Below are 27,794 nucleotides of genomic sequence, written 5' to 3'. Positions count from 1 at the left end.
AAGGCAACATTCCTAAACTGAGCAAAAACAGTTCTGGTCAGAAGGTAGCATACACACATCACAGGAACGACTATTGTAATAATTCAAAGCTTTTACTTTTTTTTTGTGGTCGTAATGAAGATTAAATATGCAGCTTAAACCAAGAACCAGTTCAATTAGTTTCGACCACCCAGATATTGGCTTGGCATTGTTTTTGCAAAGCACCAGTAAAACTGTTAGTCCCACAGCATGATGCTGCCACCACCATGCTTGACGACGGTGTACTTAGGTTTTTAAGCCTCCCTTTGGCTCCTCCAAACATTTTGCTTCTCACCAGGGATATTTTTTGTCTCGCCTATCAAACCTTCCACCAGAAGGCTTTTATCTTGTCCATGTGGGCATCGAGGTGGAGCAGGAGTTAGTCTCTCTATATGTGGTGGTGTTAAACTGACTTTGCTGTGGACGGTGACCCTGGTCCTCCTGTAATTTTTACAGTTCCTAAACATCCAACCCTGATAATCTGTGAGTCAATTGATGGTGAGTCCTATTCATGCTATCTAACAAATCTTTTTTAGGCTGCAAAAAGAAATTCCCATCTGCACTCAGTCAAGATCACAAACAAGAAATTAAGAGAATTATGCATTATGAAATAAAATAAAAAACTTCCTATTCAACTTAAAAAAAAAAAGCTGAATCTAAGCCTGAATGTGCAAATCAGATCCTGTGAGAAATAAGAAAACCCAGAATAAAATCAAATATGTACACAGGATTTTTTTTCTACATAATTACAGTTTTATGTCAGAAAGTAGAAGCCCAGAATTAATTTGGCATCCCTGTTAATGGTGAGTGGATGTAAACTGCTGACCGGAGCTGGACAGACTTTACAGTCAAAGAGGTAATAACAGGAGGAACGTCACTATATCAACAACCCCAGGTCCAGATCTGAGCTTGCTTTGGCAGAGTCTTGCTTTCATAAATTCCAGTCTTCCTGATCAAAGCATCATCTAAAATATTGACGGAACAAAAATATCAGTAGATATATCTCAGGAGAAGATGTGAGCCACGTCAAAAAGCTGCAACTCGCAGCATCTGTCCAGAAGTAGAGAAATGAATGCAGCAAAACAAAACATCATACACAAGAATTAACAAAATAAAAAGGTAAAAATAAGAAGAGATCTGGTTTGGATTTACAGAAATGAAAACTAAACGTTCTCAATAGGTAATTATGGGTGCCAATATAAAGCAATGGGAAAAGAAAACCAAACCATTTCAATTCAAAACTCGTGTTTTTGTACATACTTTCATCTTAATTTGATAAATACTGCCTGGAATCTGTTTTGTTTTTACTGTTTTTCACCGTAGGTGCAATTTGCAGCACCATGATGTGAAGTCGGTGCCACATTTTAGCCTTTTTGACACATTTTATAAACCAGCTTCTTTGAAACTCCTCGACCTAAAAGCTGTTGAGGTCGTACACATATTGTTAATTTAAACACACTTTTGCCAAAGCTGTCATGAAGCAAAAGCAGGATGACTAGGGAGCAGAGAAAGTACTTCAGCATCAGTGTTTAGCTACCTCTGTACCGGGCGCCCAGGAGAAGGTGCCGAGCACAGCAAAGACTCTGTAGTAACATACAGAGGAGAGTTTGTGTGAATATCAGCATTTCATTGAGTTTTCCAGCATTTCAGGGGGTGCAGTCACATGATCTTTTGCTACGCAGCTCCTTCATCCAGCCGACAAATTCAACCAGAACCGACGTCTCTGCCGATTTCTAGACGTGGGCGACACTCAGGTCCTCGGACAGAGAAAAGCCAGAGTCCCGGTCACGGCTGAGCTTCTCTGTTTTCACGTGTCTCCTCACGTCCTCGTGTCCGTAGCTGGCGTGGCGTTTCAGCAGAAGTTTGGGCACACAGGCTGAGGCGGCGCTGAACCCCAGCGCCAGACCCAGGCCGGTCCCCGGCGAAACGCTCGGCGGGCCGCCGCCTGCCTCTGAGACTTTGGGCTTCACCAGGGGCAAGCTCTCCGCCTCGTAGCTCTGCTCGTCGTAGCCGTAGTTGACATTACCACAGGGGAAGCTCTGCAGTTTAGCCAGGTCCATCCCTGCTTTAGTGGCGCCGCCAGCTGAGGCCTTGTGGGAGGGGGCGGACGGGGCCGCCTGAGCCTGGCAGGCTGGAGGTAAAGCCGGGCTGAGGTAGGTGCTGCTGGTTCCGTCACAGGCAGCTTTGTTGCTGTCTGCAGGCGAGTTGCAAGGCTGGGGGTTGGAGGTGGGACTTGAGAGCGGCATGGACCGGGTCTGAGCCAGCGTCTTCTTCGCCCGGAAGCTTTCCAGCACCCAGGAACCATATGTTGGGTTCCAGAGGTTCTTGGTCTTGTTTTTCAGCCTTTGGCTCCCGGAGGAGGAGCTGTTCCTGGAGCAGGGCCGGTGAGCAGGAGGCTCAGGATGCACAGAGTTTGCTCCGGCTGACAGACTGGGCGCAGGAACGGTTTCAGCCCAGGACGGCTCCAGCACCTCACACCAGGACGTCACTTCTTGATGGACAGGTTGGGTTCTCTGTAGCAGGAGGCGGGGCTTGGTGGGCTGTGGGGGAGGGGCGGGGGGAATGAAGCCCTTGGGGGAGAAACCGAGCTGGGACGGGGAATCTTTGCAGACGGGGCGTGACACCAGTAAAGGAGTGAGACTCGTTGAGGCGGGGGCAGCGGTGCGCAACACGGAGCCTCCACCCTCCTCTGTATTGGGGCCATATTCAACCGGGAGAGTGGTGTTTATCACATCAGGGTCCTGACGAATTAGTACAAAGAGACGTATTTACTGCATCTGATTAAGTTGAATTAGCAGTAAGGTTTGATATGATTAAAAGAAGACGTGTACCTGAGTGCAATAGTTGATTCTCTCCAGGATAGTGGCGAAATTGGGCCGGTGATCGGGACAGTGCTGCCAACACTGGGTCATGAGTCGATAGCTAAACAAAAGAAAAGAGACGCAGACTGATCAGCTATCCTCATCCTGCTTATTTTATTAACTTATCCTAACTTAAACTTCCAGATCATCGCTTAAAACCTGATCAACACCTGCTTCTGAAACCTTCTGCATATAAAGAGCTGTGAAAAAAGGATTTCCCCAATCTCAGATTTATTCTGTTTGGCCCCTTTTCTCACACAAAATGTGTCAGATCATCAATTTAAAAAAAAAAAAAATCAACAAAAATAAGCTGAGTAAACACAAAATTTGTGTTTTTAGCAAAACAAAACCATCCAAACCAACCTGGTCCCTTGTGATAAAGTAAATTCCTCTTTCCTAATAGCTGGCTGTACCATCCTAGGGAGCAGAATCTGCCATTTAGTGCTCGCTATAGCTGCCAATCAGTCTTTTACATCACCCACTATTGTTTGCAGGATTGTTTTTTTTTTTTTTTTATTCAGCCATGTTTTCGGATTTTTGAGCACGAGCATAAATCGGATTCATGTCTGAACTCTGACTTGGGAGGAGGACTTGCTGGTGTGTTTTGGATCACTATCCTGCTTCATTACGTAGCTGTGCTCAGGTAACTACTATCTGGACCTTCTTCAGGACTTTCTGCTGGGAAGCAGACTCCATGGTTCCACCAGCTTCCAGGTTCTGAAACAGCAAGACGGCCCAAGACCATCACACTACCCCCAACATGTTTTATTGTAGGTGTGATTTTATTTTTTCTTTATATGCTGTTTGTTTTATAGCAGTTGGAACGCACACCTTCCACACATGTGAGATGGACCTTTATGTTATTTTTCTTCAGCAGTGGCTTTGGTCTTTGGGACTCTCCTGTAGATGCCATTTTCCTTCCTTTCTTATTGTGGAGTAGTGAACTTTGACTTAGCTGAGGCAAATGTGGTTCTAGGTTCTTTTTTGAGCTCCTGGATGAGTTATCGATGGACTTTGGAGTAATTTTGGTAGACCGGCGGCTACCACTGGAGTCCAGAAGCCCTCTGTAACCCTTTCCAAACTGATTGACGTGTATGACTTTTTTTCTCGTCTGTCTCGTCGTCTCTTTCGATGGAGCGTCATGTGTTGCTAGTCGGGATTTTTAGCCAATTTCATATTGTCAGACAGATTCTGTTTAGATAATTTCATGATTTTGCATGTCAGGCTGGAAATTATCATTAATTTAGGCATAGACTGATGCTCTTAGAGATGACTTCTTTAAATCGTCTGGGTTTAAATTCTGTCTGATGGAACATTTTTAAATAGTCTTTGTGGATGCCATTTAAGATGTTTTACATGTTAATGTTTTGAAACTGTTTTTGTTCATCCCTTAAAAAAGAGATTGTTAACCTCAATGGTGACTTTTCTGGTTGAATACAGATTTAACCCGCTGGTTACAGGACGAACTCCTAAATGATGGGTGCCATCAAATTAAAAACCTGAAAAACAACTATTCACCAGCGATAATTTTTTTTTATGAAGTTTGCTGTGGCAGGAAGTGGTAATCTCGCCTGTGTATCTGCCATCCTGACAGGAATACCAGGCCATTTCGAATAGTAAAAAAAATTCAACCTTGGCGATCAAGCACCAGATCCTGGAACATTTCAAGACTTACTGTAGGTTGGACTGAACATTTTTGGGATTTAAAGCCGTCGCAGCACAAACACTATTAAACATTGTTGAGCAGGGAAAAAAAAAAAACATTGTTGAGCAGAAGTTATAAAAACTAAAGGAAGCTCAATAAAGAACCGAAGCTGAGGGATTAAACACCTTTTAGACATGCACAAATGTTAAATAAGTTATCATTTAGACCTTAAAGCTACCTTAAAGCTATTAACATAAGTTTATATTTATCTATTAATTAAGTAATTATTGTGAGCATCTTCCATCCACATTACCACAACAGTGTTTGAGGTGAGGGGGTGAATATTTCTGCTTGCAGCTGTTTTATATCATTAAAAGGAAAAAAAAGCAGAACCTGTGAGATCTCATAAGATTCCCGGAACAATAACAATTGTAAATCTGTCCAAATGACGTCCGGGTTGTCCCACGGCACTGAGCCCAGCCCATGTCCGTACTCACACAGGTCCTGGGCAGCCTTTCGGGGGATCCATTCTCCCTCCGCCAGTGACAAACTCCAGAACCTCCTGGTTGGTTTTGCAAGGGTAAGGCATGTAGCCCAGGGAGAGGATTTCCCAGAGAAGGACTCCAAATGACCTGCAGGGGGAGACAAAGATCACCAAGTGGGAGGGTTGTTTTTTTTTGCTTCGACAAATCTTTCCTGCTTCCCTGTTGTTCAGAAACGAATTACAATTAATAGCCTGTGTAAACATTAAAGAAACATTATCAGAAGCAATTTTGAGTAGCTTCGCCAAGTCACCACCCCTCACACCAGAGTAACAAGTTCAATACAACCAAACCTCAATTAGGAAAGATCCTGAAGAGCGTCATTAAAGTGCTGCAACTGGATCATATCATAAATTAATTTAAGCCACTTTGTAATCTTAGACAAATATGTCCTCATTAGTTCCTTTTAAATTCCACGCTTACATGTTTGCCTAGCAGCACAACCAGTACCAGTGAACTGCTAAATAAAAATCATTTTCAATGCTTAAGTAATTTTATTTCATTAAAAGAAAGGCTATATCAAGAATAGGTTGATTTGGAGTCTGGTATGTGGGAATTTCACTCATGGTTTATATGTGTGTGTATACAGGAAAAGTAGTGCCTTAGAATAATAAGACCACGCAGCACATTATTTATTTGCCTTTTAAAGGCGTTTGTGTAAATATTTATTTGCAAATGTGCGTTGTTCATTGCTCCGCGATTAATTCTGACTGAACCGGAGCAACTTTTCATCCCATTTTAAGTGTATTCTTCAACAAAATGCCCCGACTCAAAGCAGTGCCACATGTGTGTCATTGAACAAATGACTTAAATGACTTACCAGGTGTCAGTCTTGCAGGTGAAGATGCCCTCCATGAAGGCCTCTGGCGGCATCCATTTGACTGGCAGCATGGCCCGACCTCCTTTCCGGTAATAACTGGCCCTGAGAAGAAGAAGAAAAACATTCAGAGCCTTCACATTAAGAGTTTTGTATTGTTCAGTAGTTTGAAGCATAATGTTTATAACCCAAGGCCGTGAACTCTGTAAGTTCATTTAGAGTTCGGCCCTATGGGGGAAAATTAAATTTCTCTTTCAACTATTCCAGCAAGGACCGCATCAAATCAGTTTTGGCTTCCAGGAGCCACATGATTGTGCCTCGCTGCGTGCTCAGCGGAGCCGCTGCGGATTCAGCACACGAACCTGTAAATGTCTCGAGCCATGCCAAAGTCTCCGATCTTAGCCACTCTGTCTGGTCCAGGGCAGGTAAGCAGGCAATTTCTGGCAGCAATGTCTCTAAAAAACAAACAAACCTGTGAGCAAATACATCTCCAGTCAGAAGTTTAAAGCCACCCATCATGAACTTTAAGTGCAGAATAATTCTGTGCATTCGACGATTTATTTGAACTGTTGCCTCCAATGGTAAACTAACAAACAACTGCAATTAATTCTAATAATGACAACTGTGTGAACAGTCTTAAAGTTCTGGTGGTGTTTCTATAATCCACACAGGCTAAAACTAAAACTATAAAACACACACACCTCCTTTATATATACACACACACATACATACATACATACATACATACATACATACATATATATATATATATATATATATATATATATATATATATATATATATATATATATATATATATATATATATTATGTGTATGTTGTTTTAATGAAATAGAGATAAATCAGATAAATGAGATAAATCATTAAAATGTCCTAATTAATCAGTAGAGGATAGAAGCCTCCAACCAGAACTGTAGCTCTGCAACCTGCTTTGCCTCTTTACCCTGTAAAGTTTTACATTTAATAGCTTCTTAATTATCTAAATATGACAGAAATTAATCATTTTCAGTGGTTGCTATGATAAAGACAGGGCTAGCACCAAACGTCTGTATGTACTTTGATTGTACTTTTTATCCAGAGCATGTGCTCCATCTGGTCTCAGGAAATATGTTTCATTTATATTCCACAGCTTACGGTGTTTATTTTAAGTTTGAACGTCTCCCTCTAACAACTGGACACGAAACCCAACCTGTGGATGAACTGGTTCTCCTCCAGGTATCGACAGCCGCAGGCGATGTCTCTGGCCATCTGCAGCAGGTCCCGCATGACGAGAGAAGAGGTCTGGCCCTGGAAACGGCACAGCTTCAGTCAGCATGGGGCCAACAAACCTCAGGAGCACGTTAAAATAAAAATTTTGCAAAACTGTTGTACCGCTCGTGGCCTGTTCTGCCTCAGAAAGCTTTTCATGTCTCCTCCGGTCATCAGCTCCAGCAAGATGAAGCGAGGCACGATGTTCAGACTGACGCCGACACAGCGGACGATGTTCAGGTGGCTGAACTTGCTGTGAGGACAAAAGGACCAAATAGGTATTTGGTTCAGCACAACTGTTCATCAATTAATAAGTCCTACCGGGGTTATTGATTAGTCTTTATGTTTAGGACTATTTAAAATGTTGTTGCTCAGTTTCTAAAATAAAAACATTTTGTGGTTGTAAAAAAAATAGACCAAGATAAATGACTTCAGAACCTTTTCCACTTTTAATGTGTTAAACCTATAACCTGTACGACTCCATAAAAAAAATTACTTAACTCCATTGGGGTGGGGGGGATAAAAACTAAATGTTGCAGATACATAATCAAGATTTGAACATCCACCTAACTTTTGATGTGGCAGAATGATCATTCAAAAGCATGTTAACAAAAAAGACCATCACCAAGTCAAAATTTATTTTTTTAAACTAAAATCATAAAAAAATATTTGTTAATGTTTTTTTTAACTGGCTCAACAATAAACTACTCAAGCAACATTTTTAATACATTCAAAAATGTCATTATCCTTCCTTGGGTGTTCATTTTCTCTATTTTATAAATTTTCCTGTTGCTTGTGTTCTTTAAGGTGTTGCCTTTTTGCTTCATTCCTTTATGTTTGGTTTCTTAGTTTATTTTTGGCTTCTGTTCTTTCCTCATTGGTTTTAATTTTCTGTTGGATCTCTGTTAGATGTCTCCCTTAGTTTGATATTTAAAATATTTTTTAAATGTTTTTTTTTTATTTTGTTTTTCTGACATTCTGTTTTTTTATCCTTTTGTACGGTGACCTTGAGTGTCCAGAAAGGCGCCTTTTAAATAAAATGTATTATTATTATTATTATTATTATTATTATTATTATTATTATTATTATTATTATTATTATTATTATTATTATTATTATTATTATTATTATAGTATCTTTGTATCTCTCTTCAGCTCATTCATGTTGACTAATCTTCCTTCCTCAGTCTTCCTGCTTTCCTTCTGCCCCAGCTACTTGACATGATCTCCTGATTAATTACTGTTGTCATTCTCCACTTGTCCCTCAGTATTTATGTTCATCGGTTCTAATCGTTCTTTGCTGGAATCTTCTGTTCAATTGCCAATCTCTCCGTTTCTCCAGCTAGTCTTCCTATTTCTCTGCCTTGTTCTCCTTGTGCCACACCATTTTTTAAGTTTTCCTATTTTTAATCACAAAAGACTTGTTTACAGATATCTGCACTTGGGCCCTTTGCACAACCTTGGAGATGAATAGTTTGTTTTGGAACTGACATTTTTCATTGTAAGAACATTTAAATTTTTTGGAAAATGTTTTTCCCAAATCAACAAAAAGTGACCAATTTCAATAACAACACCTGCGATGGCTCGCCAAATTTGTATCATTACTGAATTAAAGTTTTGGGCCTTACAATATCAGTCTGGGTTACAAATGACCCCCGGGCTGCACTTTGGACTCCCCTGCATCAGAGGGATTTCACAGAAAAACTATATCAATCAAAAAGCATTAGATGTAATATGGAAAACAGATTCAAAAGTATCGTATTAGTTGTTTTTATGGAAAAGATAAATGTGATTAGAACTGTGATTTATTGTGATGACAATAAGTTCAAGTTGATGATGTTCACACACCCCAAAAACCATCTATCATGATGGGATTGTTACTTTTTGTTTTAATTTTTTTTTCTGCTGTTGGTTTCATCAATAAATTTTATTACATTTGACAATATCGACTAAATTGATCGTATGCTGGAACAACTGCACGACTTATAACTGCTGTTCTGGTGAAGCCTGTTTGATGTTATGCTGTATTTGCCTTTGTGAAGCTCTGAATCTATGCAGTGACACTGACATACCCTCCAAACAGGCGGTGATGACATTTTACAAAATGAACTTGTTAGATCTTACAATAATTAGTGCATAAGATCACAATTAAAATTTCAAGTCTATAATGCAATAATTGCAACACAGTGAAGACCATTATCATCAAGGGAAGAAAATGCGAGAACTACTTGCAAAAGTAATAAAAGGACTAAATGACAGCTGATCAAGCAGGCTGCTAAGAGGCCTACAGGAACATTACAGAGCATTAAGGAAGCTGCAGGGACTAGTAAGCACTGACTGCACCATCATTTCTTCGTACATCTCAGTTATGGCATAGGGTGGCAAGGTGGAAGCCTTTCCTTACACAGATCAGCAGCCAAGTCAGGCTACATTCTGCAAAAAAACAAATACTAAACAAATTCTTTTGGAAACAAATGGATTTTGGCATTTTCTTACTGCTTTTTCTTTGTGTTAAACTTTTTGGACACAATTCCAAAAGGCATGATAGACACCCAACAAAAGGTCAGAGTAATAAAATTGAAAAGGTTCATACTTCCAGAAAGTAGCATACCCCCCCCCCCCACACACACACACACACACACACACACTCGCCCTCACCTGCCCCTCGACTTGCATTGCACCTGAGCCAGATGCTCCTCTCTGCAGGTGGTGGGCTTATCCCAGATGGATGCTTCCATAAGGTATTAAATATGAGCTCACTTACAGTATAAACCACATTCTTTTACTTTGATTTTATTTTCCTCCCAACATAAAATCTTGTTTGCTTTTCTTGTACAGATTGTAGGTCAGATTAAAGGTGGAAATCATTCTGAAAGGATTTTTCATCATCTCAATTACTTATGCATCCAAGGGGGTCCGGTTACTTTAACAGGGATGAGTAGATTGTTTTATTTGAAAAGCAACTGATCGATAGTTCCAACAGATAAAGGTAATAAGATGGCAGATTCAGTGCAGTGTTTTTTATAAAAGCGATAAAATAAAGAGGCAAAAATTGAATCAGCGATAAATGCTTCCACCACAGTGAGAGTAAGCGTTCAGTCGGGTTCACCTCATAATCAGAGCCTCCATCAGGAAATCCATTTCATCCTGCTCGGAGCAGATTTCTGGAAGGGTCTGTGAAGCAGACATAATCAGAGAAGCATTATTGCCATTGTTAAAGGGATCCATACAACACGACCTAATCAGTGGAGTACAAAAAGCCTGGCAACATCCTGCAGAGAGCGACTTCCCCCTTTGGATCTGGAGGGTCGGCATGACAAATATTCACACATTTAGTGCAATGCTGTGGTTTCTTTTCTTCTTTTTTTTATCAAAACAGTTCAAACCATTCCTCTTAAGAACTCACAGTTCTTTGTAATAGGAGCCATGTTCATGTGTAATTATGACAAGTTTAGGTGAAACTTATCCTTCAGTTTGAGCTGACCTTTATGGCCACCTGCATGGGGCTGCCATCAGCGCTCATCCCCAGAATCTGTCCCTCGTAGACTTCACCGAACGCACCATGGCCGAGAGCCCTACGGAACCAAAAAAGGAAAAAACTTTCCATAAGAAACCAAAAAAAAAAAAAAAAGTTTAGTCACATTTGGACACGTGTGATACAGAACCTGAGGAGGGTGATGTTCTTGCGTGGAACCTCCTTTAGATCGCTGAGCGAGGCCGCCTTGCCCGCAAAGCAGTAGTTGGGGTTGTAGTCGGTCATGATGGTGGAGGAGCGGATCTTGCTCAGCTTGTACTCCGGACTCTGCAGACGCCGCCTCACCGCGTGCAGGTCGTTCTTCCTGCGGTACCACACTGCAAGCAGAAGCCGCCCCCAGACAACAAACAGGGTTACTTCTACTTCAGAGTCTTCACAGTAGCCAGAACCCTGACTTTAACTGGGAGCCCAGAGCTGCGTGCAAACTGCAGAGGCAGCCTCCGAACTGCACTGGGTTAGGAGCGTTAACGCAAGGAGCGATCAAGCCACATCGCAGAGGTGTTCCCCCAATTTGGCGTCAGATAACAGCGGAAAATCAGAAAAGGTTCCAATTAGGAGCACAGGCATGAGGACTGCTCATGTGGGGTGGCCTCTCCTTGGTTAGGGCACCTAGACCAACTTGTCCGTGTGAGGTCGGACTCACCCGCCGTGGAGGAAGCCCACGTCCCCGATGCAGGTTGGTAGTCTGCCAGGGAGGGGGAGTGGCGTGCAAGGAGGAAGGTGCCGTCGAGCCATCGCCCGGTGCAGATGCTGGGGACTCGGGAGGAGGGATGGGGGGGTGAGGCGAAATGAGGAGGAAAAGGCAGGGTGGGAGGACTGGGGAGAGGTGGAGGAGGAGGAGATGGGGAGCAACCAGGGCACAGACTACCTCCCTGCATGGGGGAGAGCTCAGGTGAAGAGACACCGTTTAGCTGAAGGGAACGTGACGCTTTCATGCTGTTTCTAGCGGCCACAGATTCACAAAACGCCTCAAAAGTTGTTAAAGAAATATTTGTCATTTATTCTCTGCTCGGCTTACTTACAGAACAGGTTTACTCACAATTCAGTTGGTTAGAAACATCAAACAACAATGATTGTATTAGTTTAAAACATCTCATTTTAGAAACATTTCATTTTGATTTTCAGTTTTTCCAATCATTTTGAAAAAAAAGGAATGTGTTTTCTTTTTATCCATAAAAACAAATTTCCTGATGACAAATATCTTGCAACTTTGCAGACTAACAAACCTTACTGATTGCATTGAGACTTTGCCCTCTTAATATTCTGTTTTGCATAGATAAGCAACACAAAGCATCCACAATCAACTTTTCTACACGTTGCCCTGCATCAAACACACACTTCTCTGTATTTTATTGCTAATTTATTTAATAGACCAATGGAGAGTTGTGCAAACTGTGGAGCAGAAAAAAAAGCTACTTGGATTTCCTTTTTCTCCTTTTCTATTTTTTTTTTATTAAAAACATGTGTTATAAGCACTTCCTTCAGTTTGAATTTGTATCCAATTTATCTAAAAAAAAGATTAGATTGATGAATAGACTGCATGGAAAGCATCATTAACATTAACTATTATACATTTTAATAGATTGTCTGTTACAATAAAATCAGAAATTTGACTGGGCGATTCAAACACATGATTGTAACTCTGACTGTACGGAGGTTTTCTTTTATTTAGCCTCATGCATTTTGCAACAAACTCTTACCAGCTATCCCAGCTACAACAGCTTACCCAGAGCATGACACTACCATGGTTACATTTTGGGATTTTATTTTATTTTATTTTATTTTAATTTTGCTCTATGAGATGTTCAAAGCTTGGGATGTTGTTGTAGAATCCAACCCTGCTTTAAAATGTTCCACCCTGACCTGCCTGCTGGGTTCTTTGACTTTCTAGGTGCTGTTTGTTCTCTAATGTTCTCAAAAAAAAAAAAAAAAAAACTCTGATACCTTTTAGAGAACAGTTGGATTTGTACTGAAATTATAATTATACACAGGTGGACTCTAATTGCTGACTAGTTATACACTGAAAGCAATTGGCTCTTCTGGATTTTACCCAAGGGGGCTCAAAGTGAATGGGCTGAATTTTAAGGCACAACACCATGTCTGGTTTTTATTTGTAAAATAAAATAAAATAAATGTAGAAAACGGTATTATTTTCCTAGCACTTTACAGCTAGCCCTGCTTTGTGTTCTATCACATAACAATTCTGTAAAATACACTAACATGGCAAAATGTGCAAAAGATTCACTGAATATAAATAGTTTTGCAATTCACTGCGGAGTACAAAGGGGATATTATAGATTTATATGACTCAGGATAATTTTATGAAGCCCGTTTGATCATGAAATAACATAAAAGGTGAATTTTGATGAATGCCGTGTCCTTTTTAAACCAATAATGGAACAAATAACTCCATAATCAAGGTTTCCTGTCCCCATGGGCGTAGATTGTGTGACCAATCAGCACAAACACGGGTTGTTAGGTAAACATGACGGTTTCACACCCAAAGATCCATGCGTTTAGGAGATGGTGGTGGGAGCACCATGGTCTGGGGTCATTTGAACCTTGTAGATTGCTTTAAGTGGACAATGTGAACAATGAAGGCTCAACTTGGTGCTCAAACAGGATGTTGACCATAAAAGGCAACAATGTTTTTTCATAAAAGGGGAAGGGGAAGAGATCTCTTCAAATAAAAATACAAAGATAATTTAAAATTCAGATGATAGAGGTGCAGTATTGACCGTCACGCCTTGCTTATCTAAAAAAAAATCCATCATAAAAGCTAAACATCGTTTTGAGTTTATATGTAGAAATGTCCAACCATGAAGCTGACCGATCGGTCAACTCTTCTTAACCTGCTCTGTTTACACATCGTTAAGTTCCTCTGAACCGTCACCTAAACTGTGAGCTCAATCTGAAAAACATATGTGCAAATAAAAAAAAAAACTCCTCTTGCATGTTTGAAGTTAAGGCACGGAAATCAGACATGTAAAAAAAAAAAAAGCTACTTGTGTAAAATTTGGATAAGACATGACATTAAAATGGCCTAAAATGCCAGAACTAGAATGAAAGTACGTACTTTTTGCTTTAGGCTCTGCAAAACATACATACCATCTGGCTCTGCTTTGCTCTGCTGTACTAAACCTGTTATTTGATTTAAATGTAACTTTTTTACAGGATTTTTTTTTTTTGTGTGTAGGCACTGACACACAGTTTGGATTCACAGGCAAGTCGGTCAAAAAAGACAGGAAGATTTTTTCCCCAGCTGATTCTGCTTAATATTCGCAGAGGTTTTCAGTAGGACAACAAGAAAGAGAACCTGCCTTTCATACATAATAAAAGCACTTGTCTGAGGATCAGATCAGTCACACATCAAGCTTTCCCTTCCCAGAACTGTGTTGCATTCAAGCTGTCAGAAAGTTGGCGATGTGTTATTATCTGCATAATCACTCACTGTCCTACTTCCCTGCATAAAGACTGAGTAATTTCTTCTGAATCTGCAGTTATACTGCACAGCATAACCGCTAAAGTCTTCATATCCCTTGAAGTTTTTAATTGGTAAGTCATAGCAACAAACATCAATGCATTTTAGTGGGATTTTCTGCGATAGACCAACACAAAGCAATATATTGTTGTATGGTGAAAAGAAAATAACTAATTTTTAAAGTCTGGAGAGTGTGTTGTGTACTTGCATCACACCCCCTGAGTGAATACTTTTTAGAACCACCTTTTGCTGTAGTTATAGTAGTGTATCTTTTGGGATATGTATGTGTAACAGATGTATGTGCACTTCTACTTGTTTTTTTTTTCCCATTTCTCTTCCGCAAACAGCTCAAGGTAAGTCAAACTGGACGAGGAGTGTTTGTGAACATCAACTTTCAAATCTTGCCACTGATTCTCGAATGGACTAAGGTTTGGAGTTTGACTAGGACATTACAACACATGAAGGTGCCTTGATCTAAACCTTTGAATTGTAGCTCTTGCTGTTTATTTAGGGTTGTTGTCCTGCTGGAAGGTGAGCCTTCAGTAGTCATGTTTACATGCACAAAATTTCACGATCAGATTGAAATGTATTAGGATTAAAAAACAAAAACTAATCGGATTGTTCCGTTTATATGGGCACACAGTCAATTAATCCGATCATAATGTGCGTCTTTATGCACCTGACTTTATTCCGAGTAAAACCACTCCGACATGCGCAGTTACCAAATCCCCCTAAAAAAAAATACAGAAGAAGAAGTACTTCTGTCTTTGCTAAACAAGAAAGAATAGCAAACAAAGCAGTATTATTAGTGCCCAGGCTGGACTAGCATGAGGTTCTAATTATGGTTGAAATGTTACTGAATAATAACCATTTTTTTAGCTCTTTTAATGTTTGAATTTAAAGTTTGTATTGGAAGCAGAGACAGTTTTGCTTCCCGATGTATTAAAGCCACTCACCAATGTGGAAATACGTCACGTTTACGTCGGGCGCACATGTGCACTCGGGTCATTTTGCTGCATTCAGAATAACTTGAGCCTCATTGGTGTTTATATGCATGTTGATCCGATTATCAATCGGCATAAACCACCCCTCGTTATGAAATAAGGATTCATTCTGATTGAGCTTAATCTGATCACAATATTCTGATTGGCGTGTTTATACGCCGCATTTTTATTCTGATCGGCCCTTTATTTCGATTACTTTTGTCCATGTAAACGTAACTGCAGTCTCAAGTTTCAAGCTCCTGTGTCCTTGCTGACAAAACGAACCCCCACATCATGATGCTGCCACCACCATGTTTTGCTCTGGCCTTAAGTGATAATTTTAATTTCATTTTCAGAGAACCTTTTTCCAAATCTTTGCTCTGTCTCCTACATGTGGCAAACAGGAAACAGGATTTCTTGTGGATTTCTTCCATTTATGGCTTTCTTCTTGCCGCTCTTACATTAAGCCAGACAACTAAAAGCCGTCCCGTTGACAGACTCTCCCACCTGAGCTTTAGATCTCAGCTGCTCCTCCAGAGACACGATCTGCTCCTTGACTGTTCACTGATCTTCTCTGACAAACCTTTGAGGTCTTCACAGAACTGCCCTATTTTTACCAACATCCAATCACACAAAGATGGACTTGCGCCGGATTTTCAACAATGGGTGTAAAGGTATGTAAGGGGGCTGGATTGGAATGCATATGACATTTTTTTCAGACTTTGAAAAAACTATCATTCTTGCGTTGGTCAATCACATAAAATCCTAATAAAATCAGTTTGTGGCCGCAATGTGACAATGTTCAAAAGGTAAGAATACTATTGGAAGACATTGTATGCTTATGGTCAGATTTCTGTTATGTTTTTACCCCAATGAGGTAAAAAGTGAACACGTCACTGTGTGTCATAATATTGCTTCTTCGTCTAAACCCTATTTCAAGTAGTTTGTATATATTTCACTCACTAATCTGACCAAATAAGAGCTAACTCAGCCTGAAATCTAAGGCAACCAGATTTTTTTTTTTTCAGTTTTTCTTACTACAGTCGGCCACCTATGCGGGGTCGGGCAAGCTGGAGTTTGGGAGGTGCTGTTTTTTTAGCACATGGAGGCCTATCCTCCTAGGAGCGTTCAAATTCAGATGCAAATAAACGACAACCTGCTCGTCCCCCCCCTTAGGTCACTAGAGCCTGTTTGGTGTGAGTTGTTACTTATCCGCCTGAATCCTGATGAGACCTCTTGAGTAATTTATTTGAAATGAGTTTTAATGCTGGGTTATAGATGCTGGGAAGCTGAAACCTCAACCCTCCCCCTCGGTTCAGTGCGGGGGAGAATTCAGCTTCGATTTAAGCCTACTGTAGTTGCTATGACTTGGACAATTGAGAGTCTTCACTGGCAAGACCCACTAAAACCTCCACCGGCAGGGGAAAAAAAAGGACATTATTCTTTAAAAACATATATTCAGACACTGCTAAGCACTATATCGCAGAGTGCAGTTAGTGCTAAGCTGCAACACATTTTAGAAATACTTTCCGTGTCGTTGAATAATTCCTTGAATAATACTTCCCTTGTCCAAAACCAACTGAGGGGTCAGCCATGACTCCTTCCTCCCTTCTGCCGTTTTTTGATCTTCATGTCCTCATAATCGTGACGTTTCTTATTTCCTTTCATGCTGCTGAATCGTGGGGGATGACATTTACTGCTGTACGCCGCTGTTTATTTTCAGGTCGTACGTAACCAGGAAACACTTTGTAGTTAAATGTCAAAGCTTTCCGCGTTTCATGGTTGTTGTGCTGGAGACGCTTGCGCTATCTGTCGGCCGAGTCAGGCTTTCACGAGAACAATCAATAAACTACAGGCGCTAAATAAGACTTTTGTTTTTAATAACTATTATGTCACTGTTATCTGCAGCCCACCCCGGTTCCCCATCCTCCCAGGAGTAAACGATATTTGCTTTGAGTCAACATAAAAGAGAGTGTCAGCAGACAGATGTGCTGTGATAAAAGTGTTCAGACTGTTGGCAAAGCTTTTTTTTTCCTCCTTTAATCCTCGGGCCCTCAGTCACTGAAAGGCTCTGTTTTCAAAGTTTCTCGGCCCCTTCCAGTAGCTAGTAACAACTAAACGCACGTGTGCTCACAGCCGGTGGAAAGTGGAGGGCACCGACTGAGCGCAGAACTGCAGGAGTCTCTTACTGAGGATGACGCCGGCGCAGACCAAAGCAACGCCGCTCACGACGATGGACACCACGACAGCCAGGATCAACGACGTGGACAGCTGGCCCGGAGGGACGGGGCTCCACGGAGCTGCAGGAGGGTCGGGGGAAACGCAGATAAAAACAAAAAAAGGTTGGATGCGTGTTTGACGTGGGGTGAAAATGTGCAGTTGTGACGACTCACCGGCAGCAGGAACGCAGGTTATGTTGTCGGCGGCGAGGAATTCGTCATCGTCGCAGAGACAAAGGATGAGGTGCGTGTCCTCTTCTCGTTTGCAGCTCTGCGTCTGACAGTGGCTGCAGTTCAGCTGCACCTTGATCTCGCACTCGCCGTGACCCTCCATGGCTGGAAGGAGCAAAAGCAGCAAAGATTTAAGCTTCGAAAGCCATAAATTTGCACGTCTGTGGAACGCGGACAGAATCGACGGGACCCCAGAACCATTTTTCTACAGCAAACTGGATCCCGGCCAAGAATTGTGCCAAAACAAAGTCAGTTTGGAGAACCTTGGCTTGGTTTTAATATTGACAAACTGCGTTAAAGGAGCTAAACTGTGTGTAAAGGGAGTAGAGATAAGTGATGAAGAGGGTGGCTGAGAAGAGGAGATGAGTATGGGTGAGGTCAAGAGGAATGGATGAGGAACAGGGAGCTTAAAGATAATTTTGTTAATCTTAACTGTCTTTAAACAGGAAAATTCAAGTGTGGAAAAGTTGTAACCCTCTGCCGCATAGCGGTAACCACAGTGGACAGGTCTTTAACAGTTATTTTCTCCTAAATATATAGGTTTAAATGGTGGAAGTGCATGTCAGCAGTTAGAGTGCTCTCTGCTGCCCCCCTCCATTGAGTTTCATTTAGTGGTCAGTTGTTGTAACTACAAGTGAACCTCTGAATCCAAAGTGGCCGACAGACAGCCGAACCCTGCTGGGGGATCCTGTCAATTCTTCGATTCTAGCAGTACCCTAGAGGTGGAGAAAATATGACAATATGGAGGAGTGTCTAAGCAAGTAGTTTTGAAAATGTTATTTCAAATAAGTCAAAAATTGCAATTAACTACATGTCCGACAAAGTGGACGTCATGCAATAACTATATTACCAACATACGTCATGTAGTTGATTTGTATTTTATTATGACTATTGGGGTTGGAGTTGGGTTCATTTGGGTATAGGTACAAATTTATTTTAAAACAAACCTTTCATATGAAAGGTTTCAAACCTTTCATTTGATTATTGAGCCGATGTGACACGTGAATTTCTCCACTGTGAGATCAATAAAGTCTATCTTATCTTATCTTATCTTATCTTATCTTATCTTATCTTATCTTATCTTATCTTATCTTATCTTATATCCTAAGTAGAATAGAAATATAAAAAAATCTTGACAGGATTTCATAATTTGTTCATCAGAGGGCTAAGGAAAACTTAGATTTAATGTCATTGTGTGGGTTCTTGCATACCCTGGGTCTCCCCTCCCCCCCTGTGATATGCAAATATGTGGTTTCAACTGTAAATGTTGCATTTGTTTTCATTACAGAATGTTTCTTTTTTGTTTTTTTACCCTCACATCAAAGTTTACTGGTTTCTCTGCTTGTTTTCCAGACCTCTCTCAACCTGATGACAGATGTTCTGCGGTCCAGTGGTTTGGAATCCCAGTCTGGGATTTTCATATGACGTTTTACAACCAAAGTGGCTCCAGTGTTGGCTCAAGAAATCAAAACAGTCCCCCAAAAAAATAAAAAAAGTAGTGCTGGACACATGGTGTGTGAGAGCTGCGGCGCTCGTGCTGCAGAATATTTCGACATGACAGGCAGGTTTAAATGATGCGTTTAACGGATTTAAACACGTCAGGAGGAAATACTGAATAGTACTTTTTAATAATTAATCCAGGAATATTAATCAGTTTATACAAAATTCTTTTTTTAAAGATTTTATTTTCCCATTCATCGAATTTTTACTTTTACCTTTTTAATAAGTAGATTCATTTTTAGCACAGTTAGCATTCACATGTTAAGGTTCTTTTTTTAAATAAGCAAACATGCCTTTTGTGAATTAACAGTAAAACCTACAGCTTTGAGATTTCTGAGGGGTTTATTGCAGTTTCAGCCGAGTTAAAGTCAGCTGTCAGGACCTCCGTGAGACCTGGATTTGGACTTAAACTAGGATTTTCCATTTCAAGGTTTCCAGCCCGTCCTGGGTGGATTCATTGGTATGGTTTGGGTAATTTTCTTGTTGCAGAGTCCAGTTCTGCTTCAGTTTAACCTTCTCACAAATGGTCTCACGTTTTACTCAAACACCTTCTGAAATCTGTGTAGAAATCATGGTGAATCCTATGAACTGACCTGTTCCCACTGGAGTACAGCAGCTCCAAACCATGACACATTTTATGCTTCACAACTGGTGTCTGGTTCTTTTCCTGGACTTCTGCGTTCGGGGTCTAATTCAGTTTTAGACTCATCTGTCCAAAGAATCTTATTCCAGAAGTGCAAACATATTCTGATAAAAAAAAATGTCCTCCTTGCACACCACCCATGAAAACTGGACTTCTTCCACGACAGCCGAACACCCACAGTCTCTTTCTGACTGTAAAGGTTTCAGATCATCAGAAACCAGAGCCTGCAGTAGGTCCATAAAGAAATTTTAGGGTTTTTGGAGACTTCTTTCAGCATCTTGCAGTGTGCTCGTGGGATGAATTTGCCTTCACAACCTGACCTGAGTCTTTTTCAATTTCCTCTACTTCTAGACAATTTTCTGTGCAGACTTATTAGCTGCTGTAATCGGCCTTCTGAAGGCCTCAGTCAGTGCTTTCAGTCTCCAGACGGCACTCACTCTCACTTCAACAACCAGGACAAAATGTCTGCGGTTTTAAAATTACTCCTAATAATATTCCTCCTCAGCAATTATTATTTATAGTATTTTATTCAGTTTTTGCATAAAATGTAAAAAAAACAAAACAAAAAAAAGGCATGTCTTCAAATGCCAATATATTTTATGGAAACAAACAGGACTTCACATTATTTTTGAATATTTTCCACATGATTACAGCTTGTCGACATTAGACGCATGGTGCTGTGTTGTTCCTTAACATGGTTAAAACTATTGCGCTCTATATGACCAGTCGTGTCTTTAAAACTCAGTTTCCACTAAAGGTTAAGCTATTGTTTTTATTCATAACAGATTAAAAATTGTTAAGCGTTCCCTGCGTCATTTGAATCTGAAATCACAACCGAAACAGAGCTTCGTTGTTTCTCCGCCAACATTTTTACCGGCAGACGGGAAAATAGGCTTGTGTCTTGTGTCCTATAATAAACTTCACCCTAGATTAAACGACAAGAGGGCAATTTAACCGCATGACTGATAAACATATTGGGGTTTCAAATTGAATTATCATTACAATGACAACCATTTTTTTCACATTAGGCTTTGAAAGGGTTTTATGTGACTGATCCAGTGGCTGTGTTTGGGAACGATCGCTGAGCTGAACAACAGCGTCTTTCACTGGAGAGGGGACGTCTGTCCGCCGGCGCCGAAGGCAACAGGCTGCACGAGGCCACCAATTAGCCGGCCGCTTTCCTCTTCCTCAATCTGGTTTAATGAGAATCAGATGGCCGCTCTTCTCGCTGACATAAATCAGAGAGTACTCCATACATCTGTGCTATATGCCTCAGACTTTACTCAGAGACACAGAGTTTACTTTTAAAGGAAGCGTTTCTAAGCATAAACTAGTCTTGGTGCTTTGTTAGACTGCATGTTGTGAGAAGAAATTGGAAATGATGCAGGAGGCTCTGTGGCTCAGTGAAAAGAGTAGTGCCCTGCAACTGGAGAGTTCTGGGTTTGATTCCAGCTCTGTCCTCCCACCAGATGTTGACATGCCCCATGGGCAAGGCCCTGAACCCCAAAGCTGCTTAGTGATCTGTGTTGTTTTTTTCTGTTCATAGAAGGTACACCTGGTCTGGCGTTCTGTTAGCTGTGACACCATCCAGGGAAGACAGATCATCCACTTTTACCATATAACATAGAAAGTACTCCTGGATCAATGTGAGCTTCTGTGCTTTCTGTGTCTCTGCTCTGTCTTCTCTAACCCCCAGTGGGTGGAGGCAGATGAGCGTTCACAAAATGCTGAAAACCTAAGTTCCTTTAAATCAAGACTAAAAACTCATTTGTTTAGGACTGCCTTCGACTGCACTAGTTACACTTTGCATTGTCTCTGTACTGAATTGTGCTATATAAATAAATTTGCCTTGCCACACTGAGCCTGGTTCTGGTTCTGCTGGAGGCTCTCCTCCCTGTTAAAGGGGAGTTTTCCTCTCCACTGTCGCTTCATGCATGCTCAGTATAAGGGATTGCTGCAAAGCCATCAACAATGCAGACGACTGTCCACTGTGGCTCTACGCTCTTTCAGGAGGAGTGAATGCTGCTTGGTGAGACTTGATGCAACCTGCTGGGTTTCCTTAGAGAGGAAACTTTCTGACCAACCTGGAGGATTTGATTGAATTTGACTTTGGTGTACGAATGCGACCTGCATGACTAAAAAAAGGGCTGTATAATTTTGTAACATAATTCAAGCAACAGCTTCCAGATAGGGAGATTGTAATCTTCTGCAAATACAGAAGAATCCCTGGTCGTCCACAGAACTGGTTTTGAACCAAAATCTGAGCACCTGATTAATAATACTCGCCATAAACCATCCAAGCTGAGTCAGGAGTTTACTTCGATGCAACCATCACCATGAATGTCATTCATTCTGGACTTTTAAAGGTGCATTTAGGCTGGCAGTTTTCCAAGGGGGTGGAACATATAACATGGAAGTGCAATGATATTTTTAAAGCAAGGATTGAATCAAAACATTTCTTGTGGTTTTGTTTCTCTAACCCCCACAGGGTGACAATTATACAACCAAACTAAAAATATGTACAACATCCCCACAAATATGTTGTTAAATGTTCCTTGGCATGTTGCAACCCTACCACATACTTTCTATAGTCATTAACCAGCTTCTGGCTTTGTTCTGGTAGGATGTTTAACCGTTCCTCTTGGCAGGTAGAGCGCCTTTAAAATGCTTTGGTTTCTTGACACAGAACCGACTTTCAAACATGGTCTGTAAGCTTTAAGTAGGGTTTAGAGCCATTCCATAAAGCAAGGCAAGTTTATTTATAAAGCACTTTGCAGTAACAAGACGATTCAAAATGCTGTACATGAACAAAAAAACAGAGGACAGAATAGCATTGCAGAGATTAATGCATCCGCCTACTTTATCTTTTCCAAAGCCAGTCAGGATGTGTGTTTGGGACGACCCTCCTGCTAAAGCATCCAGATGTGTCTAGGTTTCATCCATCTAGCTGTTTATTTGAGTTTGTGTTCAAATCTTCCTTTTTTATTATTCCACCCACTTTATGAAACAGCATAAGAGTGACGCCATCACGTGTGAAAGTTGGTACAGTGTCAAAATGTCCTAAAGCCTCGACCTAATTCCACCAAAATGTGCTTTTTCTGAGGCCAAATTGTGACCAAACAGCCAAATCCTTTTCTTATCTGTCCATCAAACTTTCTTCCAGGGGTCTTTTTGCTTGTTCTTGTTGGCAGCTGCAAATGTCAACCCAAATGAAGGATCTGGACTTTCTAGCAGTGAGTTTTTTCTTGGTCAGCTTTCTCTCAGTCCCTGTTGATGTTAAACTAGCATGGTTTCACGGTGGAGTTAAAGGAGCGTCGGGTTCATTCGCGCCTTGGCGGTTTCTGGGTTGTTCACATTCTAAAACCTTTCTGTTTGGGCCAAATGGTTGAAGCCTGAACATGGTTTGGAGTGCAAACTGGACAATAATCCCAAACATACACCCTGACTGGTTTGGAATAGACAAATCAGCCTCATATTAAAGTCAAACCTCAACCTTCTCGATAATTTAACCGGCCACGTATAACAAACTTTACTATTACGGCCAAAAAGCCAAGAAGACTGATTAAATATCCAGCCAGAAAGATGCCAGAAATGCTGAGGGACATTTAATCAAATATTAATTTGTTCATGTTAATATTTAAGTCTGTATGTGCAATTTTCAACCTTTGCACCCAGTTCTTGTTTTTTTTTTAATTGTTGCTGTTGTTCCTATAATTTATAATAATATAATATGATAATTAAAAGACCAAATCATCGCAATCACATTCCTGCTGGTGATCAGTGGATGTAAACTTTTCACTGTAACTTTATTCCTCATATTAATGCCACATGTTTGATTATAAGCCTGCATTCACTATGTAACTGTAAAGAAGATAGAAGAAGATAAAGAAGAAGTAACCTCAGGGCGTCGGCAGCTTTTAGTTTTTTAGTCTATTAGCTGTACTACACACGTCCATTCTTTACTTTTTTTGTAGTATTTTATGAAGTGCCTCTTTTAGTAAATTCCCTTTTATGCTAGCTTTGCTTCTTTCTGTTTTTCTTTCCAATTAATCCTGTTTCTTTGTGTTTGCGATTCAAGTGTTTGTAGGAAACTTCTTGAAGTGCATGCACTCAACGTCTACTTTTCGTTGGTGGGCTGCATTATTCATCTGGGATATATATGGAGTGTATGCCTAGTTACATTTCAGGCTATTCAGTCGCATTCAAGGACAGATTAATAAACATAACAGACAAAAAAATCTAAGAAAACACAAATAAATCATGTCAACTATCGTCATTATTATTATTAATATTAGTAGAAGTAGTATTATAAACATGCAGGGTGTCAGTGCGAGGCTCACCTGCCAGAGGCTGTAAGAAAATTTCTCCCATCGGATGTATGAATGAAACACCGTTCTGCCCGTCGGCTGTGAAATCGTCTGTCAGCGCAGCATCGCCTCCTGTGAGAAATTAAATTTGGCTGCTGTATGACTCAGATTTAAAAATGTAAGCTTCAGAATAACTTCGGTGCAGAAGGTTCAGTCCTCTTCACGAAGACGTCACAGTAATTACATGTTCGGCCTCCGTCTCATTGCTCATATCCAGCGATCGGTTCACCCGACTGCTCTCAGTAAATTAGCTTTCAACTCTTACTTTTTAAATACCACTGGAAATTTGTGGCTCTGCGTGTGTCGAATCCTCTTACAGCCACGTAAACATCTTCATCTCCAGCTTCTCGATACATTAGTCATTCAGAGGTGCTCAGTTTCTCCGCTCCCATCAGTTTTATTCCTGTCTCCTACTGGGCTGTTATCTTTCTGAAGTTTTTACACGTCCTTGGACTTTTCAACATTTTCTGATGTTACAACAACAGACCTTGATGTACTTTGTTGTTATTTATGTAAAAGATCCAGATGAGGCTGCTCCTGTCAGATTAGACCACAACTGAACTGTTTTGTGCTCATGAAAAATGTGCATGGGGCAGGAAGGGGGGGGAGCTAATCCTGCACATCACTTAGAACATACCAGGGAGCAGGAAGCTGGTCAGTGAGTAATTGGATGATGGATGCAGTTATTTTCAAGACAATCCTGGATGAAAGCCTGTTAGCGGCTGCAGGTTGACTTCCCAGCAGGACAAATCCCCTGGAAATTCAACCAGAGCCCCAATAGTTGTGTTTCAAAAACCCAGTCAAAGTTAAGACCCAAATACAACTCAGAACCTGTGGCAAGATCTGAAAACTGACGTTCACAGATTCTCTCCATCTAATCTGAGTGAATTTAAGTTAAGAAGAAAGATTAATAAAACTTTCCGTCTCCAGATGTACAACGCTGAAACGGTCGTACCCATAAAGATCTGCGGCTGTAACTGCAGCAAAAAAGTGATTCTTTAAGGAATTTTAATACAAATACACGGCACACTTTTCAAGGTTTTATTTGTAAAAAAAAAAAAAAAGGGTTTTGTGTCTCATCTTCAGCTAACACTTCAGTGCTCCTCTACAAAGCATGACTTTTTGTAGAATTGTGGGTCTCAGCTAAAAATGCAATAAAAAGACAAAAAGTTTTCCTCTCTGGGAATCCATTTGACTACTAATGTACCTTACTGAAATACAAGAAAAGATGCCAGATCGAATAACAAAAACAACAGATCATCAACGAATGCTTCGTCTTTCACCTGCAAACTAGGAGGGAATGAAAAAGTTATTTTGTTTCACCGCTTACCTCTGTATCCTCCTCCACCACCTCCTGCTGTGCAGGCTCCGCCTCCACCACCGAACCCCCCGAAAGTTGACCAGCTGAGCTTAGACAGAGCCAGGGGGCATGAAGACCCCCCCACTGCCCCTTCCACCAGAGACCTGCCGGCGCTCAGATGAGGACTGGGGCTGTCCTTCCAACCACCACCTCCACCTTTCAGAAAACAAAGCGTCACGTGACTCATTGTTACAAGCATAGCGGCACCACCGAGGGGTGAAGGGCGGCGTTCACCCCTGTGCCCCATAAATCTGCCACATTTGTCTGTTTCCACTCCCACAGTTAGTGAATGAATCAGCTAGAGAGGCAATCAGAGAGGGAGAGCGTCCTTTCACTCTGTAGCTTAAACCAGATTTGTTGTGGTTTGCTGGATTTTAGGAGAAAAAAATGTCATAAAAGGAAATCTTTCCTAAAATGGAAGAATTTGGGAAGAACTGAGCATAAAATATCATCAGAGAGCTTTTAATTTGTTATTTATTTAGTTTTTCCTTTTCCATGTGAGACCTACAATGAACACGTGTGTCAATATCTCCTAACAGGAAGCTGGAATTGGCCGTTTTCAGCCCACTCACTCAAAGACAAAAGGTGCAAGCAGACCATATAAAAGGTACAAAGCCATGTTATATGTTAATTAAAAAAGATCAAAAACTGTTTAATCATGATGAAATAAAGTTATATACACCAAGCCTGCATCCTAATAATGTTTTGATGGTCCTTTATGTGGATAAAAATAGCCCCAGCACCAGGCGCGATTAACAAATATAAATAGACGTGGTGACATCTAGCAACAGTATTGCAGAATTATCATAATGCCGGTTTGCTTAATTAATAAAACAGTATTAAATAACGCGAGCTTGACCCTCTGCAATGCCTTACAGTAAAGTGGCAGCTCGGTGTAATCAAAGACCGTTATTAATTAAATAAACCGATCTACAGCAACTTTAAGAGCCTCATATCAGAACATTTAGTCACGTCAGTGAACTCTGTGGTCACATCCGAGCCTCAGCAGATTTACTGTTTGCTTGAGTGAACACCAACGTTCATAATAATGTATTCCCAGCGACATTCCAAGCTTTTCCCTCTTGGAATCATATATTTTTTTGCCATTTCTTTCACTGAATCTTGGACCTTTCTTCATTGTTTTGCTGGGATACGCCGTTAGCCGCTTCCTTGTTTTAACCCCTGCTGGTCATGTGCAGTGATGTACTTCCTCCATTATTAAAAATAAACACAAAAGGCTTTATTTACTAAGAAATTGAGCAAAAACAAAGCGTAAAACGGGAAAATAACAGCTAATACACCAGCAGGACGTGATAATCTTTCAAAAAAACTGGCGTATAAATAAAAAAAAAGTCAAATGACATGGCTATGCACCTTTAAACTGTTGCTTTTGAATGAGTATTCAAAAATATACTTTTGGAATTTACTGGAATAAAGCAATTAAAAGATGAGATCAGTTAAACATGTTACAAATCAGCAGCGCTCATGGCAATTTTTAATAATTTAGGGTGGAGCATTTGCTTCTGCATGATGCTGTGACAGGTCAGAATGATGAGACCAAACAGCTGCACAGAAAGATTAATTGATAAAATATAATATCTATTTGGCTGCAATCCAAATAGATTTAGAAGGCTGTCCAGTAAAAATTTTCAATATGAGATTTTGGTGGGAACATTTTTTTCAGCTCTGGACAGAAATAGATGTTCATAGTTCCTGTGTGGGTGATCAGAAATACCCAAAGGCGCAGTAAAAGGTAGGAAATATTGAGTGCTTGAGCTGGTTTTGACCCAACTCACTAACCCAGGTTTGTTCTGAACAACAGCCAGACAATAACAATGTTGTTTTACTCTATTACTGCAATTCAGCTCTGTAAATGGCATAAAGCAGATACATGCTGAGTTGGTTGTTTCTATTTCTGCAATGTGCAATGCGGGTTTTTGTTTCTCTCCTGTTTGTTCTGTTTTTCAAAAATGATTTTTCAGAATGTAAAATGTCTTCAAAGTCCCACATAAAACACTGCCTCTACATTTCATCGAAGAAGTCAGAAGTCAAAGTGGAAACGTTTCACAGAGGCAACGCAGCCAAACTACCTGCTGCGCCGGTCAGACCGTTGGTACCACGAGCTGTGGTGCTGTTCTCAAACTGCTCCAGAGGCATCTGGTCCAGACTAGACTCTGGGTCCTCCAGGTAGGCATTTCCTCCCCCACCAGCTGCAATCAGCAAGGGAACCAGCTCACCACCCTCCATCTGTTTCAACAAACCAGCAATCTTAATTTAAAGACAAACCCGACTTGGTTCACTGCAGCCATTCTTATTCACAGACA

At 40.7% G+C, this 27,794-nt stretch overlaps 1 protein-coding gene across 1 annotated transcript in view; it reads right to left on the bottom strand.

Moving 5' to 3' along the window:
• Positions 1-96: 96 nt before the first annotated feature.
• The window catches only part of ltk (leukocyte receptor tyrosine kinase), an 84,888-nt gene continuing 57,190 nt past the window's right edge, over positions 97-27,794 (bottom strand). The window contains exons 15-29 of the mRNA XM_036150758.1: positions 27,561-27,717; positions 25,441-25,626; positions 24,084-24,182; positions 17,544-17,705; positions 17,340-17,450; positions 10,817-11,003; positions 10,636-10,726; positions 10,261-10,325; positions 7,275-7,404; positions 7,093-7,190; positions 6,246-6,338; positions 5,887-5,988; positions 5,022-5,156; positions 2,850-2,940; positions 97-2,759 (exon numbers count right to left, since the gene is read on the bottom strand). Coding sequence (XP_036006651.1) covers positions 1,752-2,759; positions 2,850-2,940; positions 5,022-5,156; positions 5,887-5,988; positions 6,246-6,338; positions 7,093-7,190; positions 7,275-7,404; positions 10,261-10,325; positions 10,636-10,726; positions 10,817-11,003; positions 17,340-17,450; positions 17,544-17,705; positions 24,084-24,182; positions 25,441-25,626; positions 27,561-27,717 — 2,715 coding nt within the window. The 3' untranslated portion in view covers positions 97-1,751. The remainder of the gene's footprint in view (positions 2,760-2,849; positions 2,941-5,021; positions 5,157-5,886; positions 5,989-6,245; positions 6,339-7,092; positions 7,191-7,274; positions 7,405-10,260; positions 10,326-10,635; positions 10,727-10,816; positions 11,004-17,339; positions 17,451-17,543; positions 17,706-24,083; positions 24,183-25,440; positions 25,627-27,560; positions 27,718-27,794) is intronic.

The sequence above is a fragment of the Fundulus heteroclitus genome, chromosome 19 (genome assembly GCF_011125445.2).
Source record: "Fundulus heteroclitus isolate FHET01 chromosome 19, MU-UCD_Fhet_4.1, whole genome shotgun sequence".
Taxonomy (NCBI): Eukaryota; Metazoa; Chordata; class Actinopteri; order Cyprinodontiformes; family Fundulidae; genus Fundulus; species Fundulus heteroclitus.
Note: the sequence above shows the minus strand (reverse complement) of the source record. Positions and strands in the feature narration are given on the sequence as shown.